At 52.2% G+C, this 16,872-nt stretch overlaps 1 protein-coding gene across 1 annotated transcript in view; it reads right to left on the bottom strand.

The window, feature by feature from the left end:
* SETD2 (SET domain containing 2, histone lysine methyltransferase) overlaps positions 1 to 14,694 on the bottom strand; it is a gene marked incomplete at both ends in the record, with an annotated part of 53,511 nt that extends 38,817 nt beyond the window's left edge. Inside the window, 2 exons of the mRNA XM_079538198.1 lie at positions 1,991 to 2,006; positions 14,657 to 14,694. Of these exons, the coding sequence (XP_079394324.1) occupies positions 1,991 to 2,006; positions 14,657 to 14,694 (54 nt within the window). The remainder of the gene's footprint in view (positions 1 to 1,990; positions 2,007 to 14,656) is intronic.
* Between the last annotated feature and the right edge of the window lie 2,178 nt (positions 14,695 to 16,872).

The following is a 16,872-nucleotide window of genomic DNA, read 5'->3' as shown; positions in this document are numbered from 1 at the left end:
CTTCCCTTTCAGAATGCATTTATCAAAGCCCGAGATTAGCAGCTTTCAGAGCAAAAAGCACAGCGTGTTTGTTTGTCTTGGCACGTGCCCACTTGTTTTTAAGCTCTGGGCTTGTCTCTGCACAGACTGTATCACTATCTACCGCAGCGTAACGACAGCACAGTCCCTAAGGATGAATGTTGTCCCATTGTGTTGAAAGGGTGTTTCTGTCGATACTCCTTATCCCCACAAATCCAGACTGCATTAATATAACGACTCTTTGTGCAAGAAGCACAACTCAATGAGGACTGTTCTAGCAGTCTGAACAGTGTATACAGTAAGTTCTACTCCACAACTATTGCATGAACACATCCTTGGCTGCAGCAGTGGCTTCCTGCACCCACTCTGAAGGATTATGGACTTTGTTATCGTTTAACTCTTGTAAAACAATGCAGAGTTGCTAAAGCTAAAGGTACCGTGGTAAATTATTAAGTAAGATGTCAGCAGAACAGAAACTCCCCCCCATGCTATTTCTACTTTTTTTTTTTTCCCAAAACTCTGCCTCCTTTAAAATGGGTGCCACTTTGTGGGGGCTTTTAAGTGACTGCCATTGCTGCAAGGGCATCCAAATGGTGACCCTGCGGACAGGACACGTCCACACCATCTCTTCTCCAACGCTGCCCCATATTCAATAGAAAGGCTGCTGAAAATAATCTCTGTTTTCAGAAATGATCCATTTTTTTAACCTAACAACAGTGCAATACATGAATGTACAGGAACAAATCCACTGGAGCACAAAGGACAAAACCAAGCGTTCTGCCCACGCGGCAGGAGCTTGGAGATGTTCAATGCTAGAGGCCAGCCTTCCAAAACATGCTGGGCACAGGCTCCCAAATAACGAGGCAGTGTCATTATGTGAGTGTGTTGGGTTGCTTATTAGCCCTACACAACCAGAAAATTCAAACCTTTCTACCCCAACCAGTACATCAGCACTCAAGAGTTTTCTTACTAAAACTTCTGTGAAATCATTTTGCGTGCAAAATCACCCGCAGTTATGAAAATACGTCAGTGTTTCGATCAAAAACTTCCTAGCTTTCAGTGCAGCAGAGCTGAAATCTGAGCTTACAGATGAATAATGGGGTTTGGATACATCCACCTGTACAAGAAACAAAGGCTGGAGGGGATGGAAGAGCTGCTAAACTTCCATTCCTCTGCTTTTCATATCTATTCAGCAGGGATGATGCCTTTCAGAACAAATGTTTCAATCTCATGCTCAGCCTTCCAGGGATTTCTTCTTAAATAACACCAAGCTGAAAAACTACAACTTCCATAAATTTAAAAAATATCCCACAGGTAGCTTTTGAAATGGAACAGGGAGCAATTACTGGCGAAACAGCAGACAAGTTCTCCTTGCTTTAATGTTTTACAGGCAGCAAACGCTCCTCGGAACGCTGCTGTGAGTGTTGTGCAGCTCAGGGCAGGCAACAGATGCTCACTCTGAGCCTTCAGCAGGGATGAATGAGCACTCCTGCAGCTCTCCTATCACCGCAGCAGCACACACAGTAAGTTCAGTCAGAGCAGAAATGGTCCTACCACATCAACAATTATCAGCAGCACCATTCTGCAGGCACTCACTGGGGTATTATCAAGTGTTCCTACCCCTGGAGGTTTTCTCCTTTCCCCTGACATTAATTGGGCCACACTCAACCAAACTCCTTTTTTCCCCAGATGAAATCCTTAAACATTCTCTTTATCACAATGCAGGAAGCAGAATATCCCTACACCTGATCAGCTGCGTGCAGGTGGCATCAGCAGTGCCAGGCACGTTCCTTTCCCTCCAGACTTCATCACTGCCCCAGGGACACCCATAGGAAAACACTGGATTTGTGAAGATGCCTCGTGCTGCTGCTCAAGATAGCTTCTCTAGACATGGGTCCAGATAAAATTTGTTGGTGAAGGTACCTACACTCATCTCAGGAGCAAAACAGGAAAAGGATGAAATTTCACTCACCTCATTTTCTTCTTCTCTATTGCAATCCAGCCGAGAAAACATGCAAAAGAAAACAGAAAGAAGGCGTAAACATCAGGCAGAAACAAGAACACACCCGCAAGCAAAAAGGGCTGCACAGGTAGCCCTGTGCCACCGGTGTCACCCGTCCTGCTGTCACCCACTGCACAGGGACACAGCACTGATGGGAAGCTCAGAGCCCTGGGTGCTGGCACTTCTGCAAACCCTCCAAGAGCAAACAGCAAGCACAGTGCTGACGGCTGGCACGGCACACAGGACTCATTTCAACAGAGGTGATGTCGCAAAGATAATGCAGGTATCAGTCAGAAAACGAGGTGGAGTTTAGTGTGTTCCTTAGGAGATGGAAACAGTTTGTTGCATCGTTTTTCTAAGTTCGCCAACGCTTTCACAAGCAGCACGATGAACTCCTCATTGCTGTACTGCTCTGCCCAGCAGCCCCAGCTAACACGTACCACACTGCTCAGAATTCCCAAATACTCCTTGGCATTCAGCCTCTCCCCAACAAGCTGGTGCTGGGCACTGCCACGGAGAGCACCAGTGAAATTTTTCCTTTAGGAAATGACATGGAACAATACAAAAGCTTCCTGCCCATTGCTCAGTGGTTACTGACACGGCTTAATAACAAAAACTCATCTGACTCTGGTATTTCCTCCTCAAAAGCACACTGTAACCTCTCTACTTGCACACAGGCAGCCTTTTCCCTCTATACCCTACAAACACAGAGGAGGTTTTCAACAGGACCTTTGCTGAATGTAATGAGCTTCTGACTCATAATACAGTATTGCTGTGCTGACATGGTCAAAGCTATTGCACAGAAAGGCTCACAGATTGGCCCTCAGGCATCAGTTACTCCAAGAACCAATTTCTGGAAAAGAAACCGGAGCTGTAGGTTAGTGCAGCCCTGCAGGGACCCAACGCAACGACGGCACGGCAGCAACCAGGTATGTCCCCATTTCAGCAACCATCAGCAAACAGAATTAGGAGCAACCTCCTCAAAGACCTATCACCAGCAGCAATACACTACCATGCTCGTGTGCAAATGATAAAGCTTAGTAATAGCTAATAAATTATTCTTACAGCAGCAGCAACCGGGCTTTTTATCGAGGAAACACGAACCGTGAGTTTAAATGAGCTGTGGGGAACATGAAGGGCACATACATGATTTAGTGGGGTTGGGAACACTGTGAACGCAACACAGAGCAATGCAGAAGGCAGGAGTCCTCTTAGCACAGCTCAATGATGCGAATTAGTGCCCCAGAGGCTTCATTTTTAGATCACGGGAACAGAGGAGCTGAAGTGGGAATTTCCAAACCTTTCCAACCCCTTAAAAGTTCCCTTTCAACCTAAGCCATTCTATGATTCTATAATCAAGACTTCTGGGACATCGTTGTTGGTGATGTTCATATATTGAGTTACATGTGAGTGTTGAAGGGCTGAGGACAGCACTGAGGTCAAGGATCCGACATGAAAATTTCCATTGCATCAGTAACCCAATGCACTGTGACACAGCTCAGGATAGCAACCAGAAACGACTCTTTGCACTTAAACCACAGATGTTAAGTAGGTACATGCTGGGAGATGGGTAACAGAGCTTAGTATTCGCTATCCCAGAGAAGATGCGGATGCCCCATCTCTGGAGATGCTGAAGGCCAGGCTGGACGGTGCCCTGGCAGCCTAACCTGGTATGTGATCTAGTGACTGGCAACACTGCCTATGGCAACGGGGTTGGGACTCAATCATCTCAGAGTTCCCTTCCAATCCAAGCCATTGTATGATTCTATGACAAAGGTAAAGGAATTAACAACGCATTTTTGCTCCTCTTGCTGGAAAGCTGCACAAAACCAGCATTAAGATGTTGGCAAGGACACAGAGCTTTTAGTTCAAGCAAAATTTCTTCCTCTGCCTTGTGATGGTACTGCAGAAGAGGCAGCAGTGTTGCAGAGAGAAGGAAGATCCCTGTCCAGCCTCTTCCCTTCCCATCAGCTCCTGCTATGGGACAGCAGGATGGGAGCGCAGCGCTGGGATGCACTGGGATGGAGCAGGACTACAGGCTGCTGTCTTACAGCCAGAATTTGGCCAGAGAGAAGCCCACCTGATGACAGCAGAGAGCTGGAGGAAGGACAAAGCAGAATGAGGTGCTGTGTGAATGAAGCCGCTTGTTTCAGGAGAGAACAGAGCACGCAGCAGTGGGGCAGGCGTTACGTTAGGGGCGGTGGGTTTTGTGCAAACACTGGGCAGTATTTCAGGCACCACTGCCTCACTGCAGGCTGAGGGTCACGTTTCCACGTCCTGCCTCTTCCTTTGCCCCGGATCAAATACGTAAATACATTTCCAAAATTAGGCAGTGTGTCACTCCTTGCTCAGGAGCCAATCGAAGCGCAGTTTCAAAGAGTAACTGTGCTACCCCTGATCGAGCACCGCTCAGTGATGGGTTTGCACGCACCTCAAACGCACAGTGCAAGCAAAAACCAAATCCCTGCATCATGCACAAGGGTCTGCACCTCGTCCTGGGCATGAGAATAGAAAATAAAGGTAGGTGCAAGGGTTTATCACGGTATCATACAATCATGCAAGTTGGAAAAGACCACAAAGATCACCAAGTCCCACTGTGAACCCACTCCCACAATCATTTAGGTTGGGAAAGACCTCTGGTCCAACATCTCTGGTTTGTCCTGGGTACAGTAATAAGAAATGAAGGTGTATTTTTCTTCTGAGGTTCAGCAACTCTGAGTGCCTGAATGGGCTTTTATGAATGAGACTGCTCTCCCGACGGTGCAACCCCCAGCAGGACCTCCTATGCTACAAAAGCAAACAAATAAAATGCCCTCAGGGTTACGAACTCTGCATGACAAACACTGGGTCAAGACAAAACTTCTCACCTCCCACACGCCCCTTTTTTTCCTTTTTCTTTTTTCTCTCTTTATTTTTTAAGACAGAAAATAGGCAGTCTAAAGCTCTTTTTATCTAAGCATCTGCAGGGCTAACCATCTCGGAAGAGCAAAAAGCCTCCCCCTGTGCTCTCAGCACCCCTAGCTCCAGGCTGCCCATTTGCAAGCGTTAACGCTGGGCCATCTCAAAGCCTACCTGGTTGACAATTACTTTCTTTTCTTAGGGAAATAAAATGCAAAACCCAAATCCCCGACCTGGGCACTCAGCAGGAGGAAATGCAGCCCTTAAATTGCAGCCTCAAAATGCAAAATCCCATTGTAACCTCCAGATCCTTGCTCACCAGGTATGGTAACAGTGCAGGCAGCACAATGAGGCTTGCCTGGAAACTCATTCCAGCAGGATGGTGATGCCAAAGACAAAATCTCCAGGCCAAACCACAGCTACAGCTCTGCACGGGACACAACACTGCTGCTGGCACAGCTGAACTCAAATAGTTCCATAAAACCTTATAGGTCTGAAGCGTCAGCACACACTTGGTTTATTAACCTCTAATACATCCAGCTAGGGATTAAAAACTAGGACAAATTAGGAGCAGTCCCTGCATTAACTGAAGCAAACACGGTGCTCAATTACTGCCAGCTCTTTTGTAGCACTGCGCTTTTCGTTCCCACGTGTCCCTGCTGCCATTAATATCACACCACTGGGTAACGTCCGACTGCAGAAAAGCAGGCAGTTAACAGCCAGCTCCTTCCCCCAAATAAAGCTCCTGGAGGAACAGCTAAAGCACATCCAGGCGGGGAAGGAAGAAAAAAAAAACAACAAAAATCAAACCTTTTATTTGAACAGAAGCTTGAAACCAAGCCAATCCGTGCAGAAAATGAGGTCAGTGCAGCTGTAGGCATGGACCTGTCCCCTGCTCACATCCCTGCCTCCCCAGCCCTGCTCTTACTGCTTCCACGATGCTGTGACTCTGCTGTTTTGTACTGTTGTTTTCTGTTTGGATGCTGCTGCCTGTGGTCGGGGGCACGAACCACTTTTCCTGTCCTGAAATATGAAAAACCACTGAGAATTCACCAGGCCAGGTACAAAGAATCCCATAAAATAAAGACGTGACACAGACAAAGGAAGCTGCCCCACGTCACCCAAAGAGGAGCAGGTCCAGGAGGTGCCTGCTCACAGTATGATGGTATCACGAAGGTGGGAAAAGATCTCTGAGTCCCCAATTGCAACCCAGCCCACCCCCACCATGCCCACTGATCATGTCTCTCAGTGCCACATCTCCATCTTCAAGGACGGCCACTCCACCGCCTCCCCAGGCAGCCTGTACCAATGCATTAGCACTGTAATTGTTCCTAATATCCAACCTGAACACCCCCTGTGTGTTAGTTAGCAATGCCAGCACATTTCAGAGAGTCTGTGAACTTTTCCTTTAGGAATTAGACCCAGTGGAGAAGAAAACAATTCCCAGCATTCTCCAGCTTTCTGTTCCAATGAAAGAACCTAGGTCCCTGCTTCTGCCCCCAAATCCACCCTGCAGCTACTGAGCTCACAGCCCCATCTCTGCCCACTGCATTCAGCACAGGGCACACCTAAAGAAATCGAGTGTTAAAGTTTTACACCGTGACAGCAATCATCAGAGGCGATGCTGTTCCCATGGCAGCAGTGTGAAGGATCACCAAGAGCAGTGGTGCAGGGAGGGGTTAATCGCCACGTGGATGGCAACAAAAGGGGGGGGAGGCAATGGGATGAGGTGTTGAGGGGCAAGCTTTGCTCTCGGCCACAAAAAGAGGGCACAAGCCCACAGCTTCACCCTAAAATGAGGCATCTGTGCAGTATGTGGGAGCACCTGTCCTTGAGAAGCCTCCTGCTCCCAGAGCAGGGAAGGAGGGATTTGTTACCAGCTTTTAGTTGGCATCCTCATCAGCAGAACTAACTGGGATCTCTGTTAGATAATCCCTGAAGCAAAATCACCTCCTTGGAACGTTAGCTGGTAATGCACGCTGCAAGAAAAAGGAATGTTTTCAGCAGGCAGAGTGCTCTTCGGTTGTGTTTTCAAAAAGTGATGCAATTAACTCTGAAAACGTGAGAGTGTCCTCAGGCAGTGAGTCTGTCCTCCAAGCACACCGCCTGTCTGTTCACCAAGCACGATGCACGGCTGCCCATGGCTGCCTCCAAGCAGGGTGTCTGCCCATCCAGGGCTGCACACGTTTCCTTTGCCCCCATCCCACCTCTCCTACCCCAGCACCCAGCCATTCTCTGCCAGCCCTCAGGCAGATTCACTGCCCTGGCACAACCAGGAGCACCGTTCCTTCCCCCAGCACAGAAGCTGAGCTCCTGCTGCACCTCTCACCACCACTCCCGCATGCCAGAGGGTAACAGCCCTGAGATCCTAAGCTGCACCCCACCCAGAGAAGCAGCAAACACCTCAGCACCCCAGTGCAAGCCGACAGAAGTGCCCTCTGATTTCATTCACAATACGGAAGAAACCAGTGAGGCCATGTACTGGGGAAGGATAGAAAGGCAGTCTAAGCACGTGCTGAAATGATCTGCTTTCGCTGAGTTAAAAGGTGCTAGATAGCAGGAAATAAACTGCAGCGTGTAAATCCTGCTTAAATAAAGTCACTGCATCTCGCTCCTGAGCACCACCAGCACAAAAAAACCCCACAGCTTCCCCAGAGAGCCCTGCTGCAGCAGAGGAGGGGGAGGAACCTGGAATTAAAAAAATAATCACAAAAATAAACCAAGCTCAAACTTCTGTGCTCACTTACACTCGCTGCTACCGGCTCCTCTGTCGGCCGGCATCACGGAGTCGGCAGCGTGGGCACCACGCAGGGCTCAGCACTGGCCGAGCAGCTCCACTGCACCTCACCGCAAGGAGGGCTGTGAGCTAAAAGGGGGAAAAAAACGAAAAGGAAAGGCGGCCCCTCCCCTAGAAGGCCGGCTTCTGGGGCAGCCCCGCCAACAGGGGCTTCTACCCCTGCTCCTCCTGCTCCTCCTCTTCCTCTTTCCCCCACTGGAGGGCTCATAGACCTGCTATTTGCAGGCATCCTGATGCTGCTTCCCATGCATGCACTTCACCTGCAGGGAGCTGAGCAAGGTCAGTACATCCATCCTCCCCACGTGAAGCCATCACGTCCCCACCTAAGTCATCCTATCCCTACCCGAGGTTGCCAGCATGGCATCCTACAGCCACGAGTGCCACGTGGCAAGCAGAGACTGGTGCAACAGGCTGTCGTTATCACCACAAATATCTCACAGGTAAATATCTAGCTCTGGTGGCACACAGACTGTGCTTGCAAAAGCCTGCAGCAAGTCCCACTCCCCAGACCAACTGGTGGTAAAGCTCTGAGGTGGCTGAAATAAAGGAGAAAGCTCAACTGCTCAGCACAAATGAGACATCCCATGCTAAGTTTGGCCCCATCTCACACATCAGCAACTGAAGTACCTACATGTGAACTGCATGTCACTGCAATCCATCCCGCCACAGCAGGCTGGGTTCAACACTCTGGGTGCAGTTCTGCCTCCTTTGACTGTCTGCTGCAGAATGATTGCGCTGTGGCCCTGCTGGTGGTGCTGGCAGGTCCCCGAGCACCAAGCCTGCCTGGTGGAACTTCATCAGATGAAAACATCAATGCTGCCAACACAAAGGTGCAGGCAGTGAAATGCCACCTGTGATTTTCAGAGTGGAAATACATCACCTTGTGCTCCCCAGAGCCAGCATGCGCCTCCTCTCCTGGCAGAACATCTGTGCTCACCTCAAACCAGAACTGTATGTGATGAGGAGGTGCTTTCCGGAGTGCAGATGTCCCTAACCTCACACAGCAGTGACGGCGTTCTGCAGGAAAAATGTCAGCCCTTACCACGCCGTGTCCCACACTGCTCATTTTCCTTGCACTGAAAGCCACGTCAGCTCCAGCCCTCCTTTCTCCCTTTCACCGTTCTCCATCCCATCACACGCTGAGTGCCTGCACGTCTCCCTCCAGATGCAGAGCAACCGCCTCTCCTGAGCGACGCCTTCTGTTTGCAAACAGGGTCCAAAGGGTAGGAATCACATCTCTTGCCCTGCAGCCCAAAAATACTGTTGTTTCAGTGGTGTAGCTGAAACACTGCCATACAGGAGACAAGCTTAAGTGGACGCTCCAACTGGGAATCCTTACCATATTTATTTCCTATGCCACTATAGGTGAAGCTTAATCTTCTGTGACAAAACCTACCCAGCAGGTTAAGTTAGCAGCGAAAGACACCTTGAAAGCCACTCTCCTGCCCTAGGAAGGGCCATCAACTCAATACAAGAAAAGAAAAACACACTCTTGAAGAACTGAAGGCTGTAAATCAAACTGTTGGTGCAGCACAGAGAAGGAAGTATGGCCATAACCTGCAGCCCTTCAACTGCTCCCACTGCCTGCACCATCGCAGCTGGTTGCTGTGGCGATGACAAACACAAGCCAGAGCAGATAAACATAACCTGCATCCTCCTCGGAACAGAAACTGGCAATAGAAACATAAGCTGGAAGTGAGCTGCTCCAGCAACCTCCAAACATGCAGCTCTGAAGTTCTCCTGGCAGAGGAAGAAGCACAAAGAATGGCTTTCCATTAATTCAGGAAGACGCAAACGTCTGCGGATGCATTTCAAACCTGAAGGCACTCATGCAGCAGTCACACGGTGCTTGAGGAGCTGTAAAACCCTTCAGTACAACCACAGAACAACTGCTTGCAGTCCTGGGAATGGCGCTGAACCCACTGCACACAGCGGGGTTTGCAAGGACATGGCTGCAGAAGAGCTCAGCTATTCCTCCCTCCTCTCCCCAGACTCACCGCTGCCTCCTCCTGCTCCTCTCACTTTATTATTTCCATCAATTTCTTCTTTATTACAGTTTCTATTTCACTTCATCCTCACACTCTGCCCTCCGAACATTTTCACCATGAGCTGGAGCCCTGCAATTGATCCCAAAAGAATAAAACCTGGTGCTGAGAGGCACCTGCAGGGATGGGGCACCTTCTGAAGAGGTCAAAGAACCATCAGAAGCCATAAAATCACACAATGGTGTAGCAATAGTGATGCAGCAGCATCCTACCAAACAGTCAGAAAGAACAGAGCCAGACTTCCGTCTTCTCCAGGCTCCTTCTCAGAGAAACCAACCCTTCTGGTCAACAAAACTGAAAAGAAAGGAGTGTTTGGGACAGCATAAAACAAACTACAGACACCAATCACAGCAATGGGGTTGGAAATCGATGATCCTCGGGGTCCCTTCCAACCCCATCCTATGATTCCAAAGTCAGCCTCTGTCCAACACATGCACAAGGATGATATATTTAGCACTCCACTAACATTCTCCAACACAGGACATTGCAGCCACAGCCACGTCACGTATTCATTTTTAAGTGTGCTCTCTTTGACCTGCTCCAAGGGAAATATTAAATTGCACAGGGCAAGAATTAAAAAGAAAAAAATTAATTACCCCAACCAAACTACCTAAAAGTCTTCTCAATCCAATGCCAGGGTTCTGGGTGTCCTCCCTGAGCTGTCACCTAGCTGCATTATGCACAGGAGCTGAGCTTAGATCCTAGTGCACTTGCACAGGAAGCACGGAGCGTTTAATATCCACACGTGTGCAGGTGACTGAAGGTGCATGGGACTGTTTTGAAACAGAGATGTCCTGCTGGGCAGCCTGCAGCTGCTGCTGTTCCCTGTTTCACACCTTTGCAGCAGAACATCCCGAGGCTGCGGGTCTCCATCTCATCCACACGTACTGCTCAGTGCAGAGCAGCTTCACCCACATCTGGTCTGTCCCTGAGCAGCACTGCTCACCCACAGCCCTCACACAGACAGCTTGGAAACTCACAGGAAAAAAGCATTTCCAGCACGTTCGTGCTGCCAACTCCAGGCAAAAAACACTACTCCTATTTATAGGAATCTGAATTGGCTGAAAACACAGGAGCCTCAACTGACCACAGCCAAAGCGTGTATCTTTTGTTGGTGGTGCCTTTCCTTTTTCACTGTCTCCTGAAGTTACACCTGAGGAAGAAAGACAAGGCAAGAACGAAAAGGTCCTCAGAAATCACAGATAACTAGGTCATATAACCTCTAATGGCAGTGCTGTTCATCCTGGCTTGAGTTCTACCCAGCAACTCAGCATCAACTCCACAGGTTGGCGACCCTGCACACAGCAGGCGGGTTGAAAGCAGGTGATCACTGCGGTCCCTTTCAACCCAGGCCACTCTATGATTCTCAGACCTGCTGGAGCTCAGGGAGCACTGGGACACCACTGGGGTTGGGTGGTGCTGCACGGAGCCACGAGCTGGGTCTGGTGATCCTGTGGGTCCCTTCCGACTCGAGATGTGTGACCGTACGGCTCTGTCGCTGTGTGGGAGCTCCTGCTGTCCCTTCTGCCCTGTAGGCAGCCCTACAGACACCACAGGGCCACACAATGTGCACAAGCAGCTGCCTTTTCAGCAGGAAGACCTGAATACTTAAAAAGCATTATTCCGTGAACAAGCTGACTTTTTAGAAGCACACATAACGTATGAATTCACAAGTGCATCACTTAAAAACTCTCTCCCACACCCAGACAGCAAAACCCAAGCTCCTCCTTCACCACTCTCAATTTTCTACCCCATGAGACCAACATTAGTCTCCTCCATACAGGAAATGCAGGTGTAAACCCAAGCTCCCAGCCCCACTATCAGCTTCCTGGTGGATTACAGCGCACCTGAAGACCTAAGTTTGGATATTTAACCACATTTTCCCCATTTGTCTGCCAGCAGCATTTGCCCAGCGCTGAGAGTACAGAGGTCACCGACTGTTCTCCCCAGAGACAAGCAGAAAATAGAAGCCTACTGCCTATGGGAAGCAAAAAAAACCACAAACCAATCAAGTCCCAAAGTAGAATCACAGAATCATTAAGGTTGAAAAAGACCTCTGAGACCACCAGCCCCTCACCATGCCCACTGACCACGTCCCTCAGTGCCACATCCCCACCGTTCTGGAACACCCCCAAGGACAGTGATCCCAACACCTCCTGGGGAACCTGTGCCACTGCATCACCACTCGCTGCTCTTTCTGCCCACAAACAGCCAAAGGCCTGAGTGTCTGCAATTGTGACATAGCAACAGCCACAATAAAACCCTGAAATTTCAGACTGCTTGGATTCATTTCAGGTACACTGATAAAACCGTTTTGGTGTGCAAACAACAAGCCCTGGCCCTGCCAAACCACCTGGACTAGTGTCCTCTGTCCCCAAGTGCCACCAGCCTCACAGCGTCTGCCCGCAGTGGCCGAGGACAGCGTCGCCCCAAGAGGAGCTGACTTCATGTAGGTGATGCCTATCTGTAGGGGAAAGCAAAGCAAGAGATGGGTGCAGCACCACTGCAGCACGGGGACACGCTGTGCTGCTTTCTGCTTCTGAACAGGAGGTGAGGGCAGCCACAGGACTCAGGGTAACTCACATCACCCCACACGACAGCAGCCCCGTAAAGGGTCTCTCTCCATTTAGCCTTCTGCTGCTGTTGGCATGCTGGGACCAATTTCCATCTCTGGATCAGCTGTGCACCCAACAACGCACCCAACACCACTCCAACGCAACCAACACATGTCCACATGGTCAACTCTGGCACCAGGACAACTGGGAGAGGCCCCGGCACTGCTGCCCAAAGAGCTGTGGTGCCCCATTCCATCCCTGGAGGTACGCAGCGTCAGGCTGCACGGGGCCCTGGGCAGCCTGAGCTGGTGGGAGCAGCCAGCGCACAGCATGGGGTTGGAGCTGGATGACCTTTAAGGTCCCTTCCAACCCAAACCATACCACGATTCTAAGATGCCACGATTCCTGACCCCAGGAGGGGCTGGCAGTGCTGCTCATGAGAACCTGGATCCCATTAGCCAAGCAAATGCCCCGGTGCCAGCTCACCAGAACCTCTCTGCTACCATCAAGACTCCATCACTCACCATCAGCATGCACTCAACGCATCACCTCGCCAGCCACCCAGTTCCTACCCCAGCAGCTCTCACCTCGTGCAGCCAGCACAAAGTACAAACACCTCCATGCCTCCTGATGGCTTTCAACGTCTCAACCCGGACCCCAAAAAGCTCCGCAGTGAGATTGTTCCACGAGGAGCGCTTCTGTAAAGAAGCTTTTACACAAATGGCTCTGGCTTCTCCAAGCAGCCCACATCTGCAATGCACGGGGATGGTTTCAGATGAGAAGCAAAGGTGTCCTAGAACTGACCTGCAGCACAACTTGCTTGCTTTGACACCAAATGTCACATGTCTCTCCAGCCTCTGGGGACAGCATTTGATTCACTCTAAAGTATTCCAAAATGCAAAACACCTGGAGTTAAACCTGCCTAATAATAGAGCCACTCGAAAGCAAGAGCACCTCCCTGGGCTGCTAGGGACCAGGAAAGCTCACAACAACCACAAGCGTGGTGCCCATCTCCTTCTTGCTTCTTCTCCCAGTGCACGGTCATGTCTTGGGAGAACCCCAAGAACCACAGCCAGCAAAATCCAACCCCAACCCAACATGAAACCTTCTGTCTCTCCGTAATTTTAGCCGACTCAAATGCAGACATCACTCAGCCAGGCACTGTTTCAGCCAAAATAGATCCAGAGGGTGGTGAGGCACTGGCACAGGCTGCCCAAGGAGGCTGTGGATGCCCCATCCCTGCAGGCATTCAAGGCCAGGCTGGATGTGGCTCTGGGCAGCCTGGGCTGCTGGTTGGTGACCCTGCACACAGCAGGGGGTTGAAACCAGATGATCACTGTGGTCCTTTTCAACCCAGGCCATTCTATGATTCTATGATTCAGAATAGGAGCATGGTGCCCACTGCGCTTCTTTCTCCCACCCCACAGTTGTGCCTTGGTAGAACCCCAAGAACCAGAACTAGCGAATCCAGCCCCAAACCACGACAAAATCCCCCAGCTGTCCCTAATTTTAGGGGATTCTAATGAGGGCATCGCTCAGCCAGGCATCATTTCAGCGCAAACAGACCCTCAGCCACTCGAGGTGGGCAGGCACCCAGGCTTTTTGCTCTGCTGTCCTTGCCCGAAGTGCCATTCTCAGCTCTGCCTCCATCCCACAGCAGCTCGGGGTGCCTGTACCGAGTGCTCCCCTCCTTCCAGCCCGGAGCTGAGCGCCCATCAGCACCGCTGCAAACACATTTGCACGGAGCGTCCCGATCCTGCAGGGAGGAAGGCTAAAAAATGCAAAAATATCGTTCAGAAACGACAAGGAAAAAAAAAGGAAAAAAGAAAAAAAAAAAAAAGGAAAAAGGAAAAAGGAGACACTGCTACCAACTACTGAACCACTCCGTGGGACGCAGCAATAAAACCGTGACGTGGGGAGCGGCTCCCCGGTGGGGAATGCACAGACACAAGGCAGCTCCCCTCCTCCTCCCAGCGCGGCTCGGTGACCTCTTCCTGCCGTCAGGAAACGGGGTGAGGGCTGAAGGGACAAAAAGCGCAGAGCTCGGGCCCCGTTACACCCGCACACCAACCCGAAGGCCCCGCCGGAGGCCCGGGACACGTCCGCACCGCCCCGGCCTCCTCGGCCCAGGCCCCGCCGCGTGGCCCCGCCGCCCGCACCCCGCCAAGGCCGCGCCGTCCCCGTCCCTCCCGCCGCTCCGTTCCGCCCCGCCGCCTCGCGCTCCCCGCCCGGCCTCCCCCCCGCCGGCGCCCGGCCGCGGCGCTCACGCAAGGCCGGGGATGCGCGGCCTACCGCCTCCCCGCGGGGCGCGGAGCCCCGGCAGGCCGCAGGCCGCGCTTACTCCGGGGTCGGGTGCTCCGGGTCGTAGAAGTCCCCCATGGTGGGAAGGGCGACGTCGCGGGGTCGGGAGGGCAGCGCGGCCCCTCCCGCGGGCAGGGCCGGGCCGGGAGCCCCTCTCCGCCCTCCGAGCCCGGTGGGGCTCGGCTCCGCGGCCGCCGCCTCACATCCTCCGTGGGGCCCCGCGCTGCAGCGGCCGCCGGCGGGGCCCCGCCATCCGCGCCGCGCCGTGCCCTGCCCGCCCGCCGAGCGCCGATCCGCCCCGGCCCGGCCCGGCTCCTCCCCGCCGCGACGTCCGCGCCGCCGCCGCCGCCGCCGCCGCTCCCCCCCCCCCGCTTCCGAACGGGGTTGCGGAACGGCACCGGGATCCGACGGGACCACCGGGATAATCGGGATCTTCCTGCGGGACAACCACCAGCCACCCCCCACCCGGGCAACCGGGACAAACGGGACCCAATGGGACAACCACCCCCCACCCGGGACAACCAGGGCCCGATGGGACAACCATCCCCCACCCCAGGCAACCAGGACAACTGGGACCCAGCGGGACAACCAGGACCCAACAGAACAACCAGGGCGTCACTGGGCAGTCTGGACAATCAACATTCATTGGGACAGCCGGTACCTAGTGGGACAACCAGGACTAAGTGGGACTGTGAACTAGCATCTACTGGGACAGCTGGGGCTAAACAGGACAGCCAGCACCTACCAGGATAACCTGATACCAAACAAGGCAACCAGAACCTACTGGGACAAGTGTTAGAACCAGGACCCAATGGGACAACTGGGACTCAACAGAGCAACCAGCTTCCCTTTGGGGCTGTCAAAACAACCAGGACAACCAGTGCCCAACAGGATAACTGGGGCCTTTGGGATCACTGAGACCTCCAGGATCAGCGCCGTGACTCCGTCACTCCTGGGATCACCAGGAACACCAGGATCACCACTGGGACACTTGAGATCAGTGGGAGCCCCGGGATCAGCTCTGAGACCCCAGGGATCAGTACCGGGATCCGTGGGATCAACGGGACCTCTGGGATCAGCACCTGGACACTGTCACCCCTGGGACAACCAGCAATCCTGTGATCACTCCCTGGGACAACCAAGACTTTTGGAATCATCAGAAATGCCAGGATCATCCCCTGACCCCAAAACAACTGGCAACCCCCTGGATTACCTCCTGGGATCAGCGCTGGGGTCACTCACACCCAAGGATACGAGACACAAGCATCCCTGGGACAACCAGCACCCCAGGATCACTGGGACCCCCAGAATCACTCTGCAGGATCTCCAGGGATCCATCACACCCGTGGACATTGGCACCACAGGACACAGCACCCCAGCACAGGAACACCCCAGGATGGCTAAAAGCTGCTCTTGCCCCTTTCGAAGATTATTTTATCTCTCCCTGGGGGAGAGCTCATTTCCTTGGGAAATTCTGCATGGGCTGAACTTCCAGCTGCTTTATAAGCCTCTGGAAATTGATTATTACAAAGAAAAGGCTGGTGTACACACACAGTTATCACTAGCCCTTGGGCTGAGCAGGCGATATTACAGCAACAAAGTAAACTGCAAGGAATTAAAGCCAAGCAAAGAGCTTGGATTAATTAATTTTCCCAGTGATTCAGGTGAAAACCCCCAGCTCAGGATGCTGTAACTCACAGTAGGTGCAGCAGCCCACAAAGCTTCAGCAAGGAGCAGATGGAAGGAAGAAGAGCTACAGCAATGGGCTGTGCGTCGCACTGCAGTGGGGATGTCCCACATCCAGGTCATCCATGCAAACCAGAGCAGGCTGGGGAGGAGAGGTTGCCCTTCCCAGCCATGGTTCTGTGTGGGATGTGGTCAGCAGAGCGAAGGATGTCCCTTGGAGGACTCAGCAGCCCTCAGTGTGCTCTGCTCGGTGCTGGAGGTGGCAGCAGCCTGGCAAAGCAGCACAGTGCTCACCACAGCTTTGATCTCATCCTGTCCTGGGGTGGGGAGGCTGCTGTAACTCAACACTGCCGTATCTAAGGCTCAGCAACTGGTGGAAAGGCTTCCTTGTGTGCACCTATCTCCAGAGCAGGCCGCTGGAGCCATGGGGCTGCTTCAGTTCAAGGGGTCTCATCAGCTCCTGCTTGTCAGGATCCACCCTGAGAGCATGGAGCCAGCACATGTACCCTGATGTTCGCACAGGTGAGAATAAGGCTGGGAGGCTCTGTCCCCAGGATGAAGGAGGGCAGG

The sequence above is a fragment of the Tetrao urogallus genome, assembly GCF_951394365.1.
Source record: "Tetrao urogallus genome assembly, chromosome: 7".
In the NCBI taxonomy this organism is placed as follows: Eukaryota; Metazoa; Chordata; class Aves; order Galliformes; family Phasianidae; genus Tetrao; species Tetrao urogallus.
The sequence above is the reverse complement of the archived record's forward strand: the minus strand, read 5'-3'. Positions and strand labels throughout refer to the sequence as shown.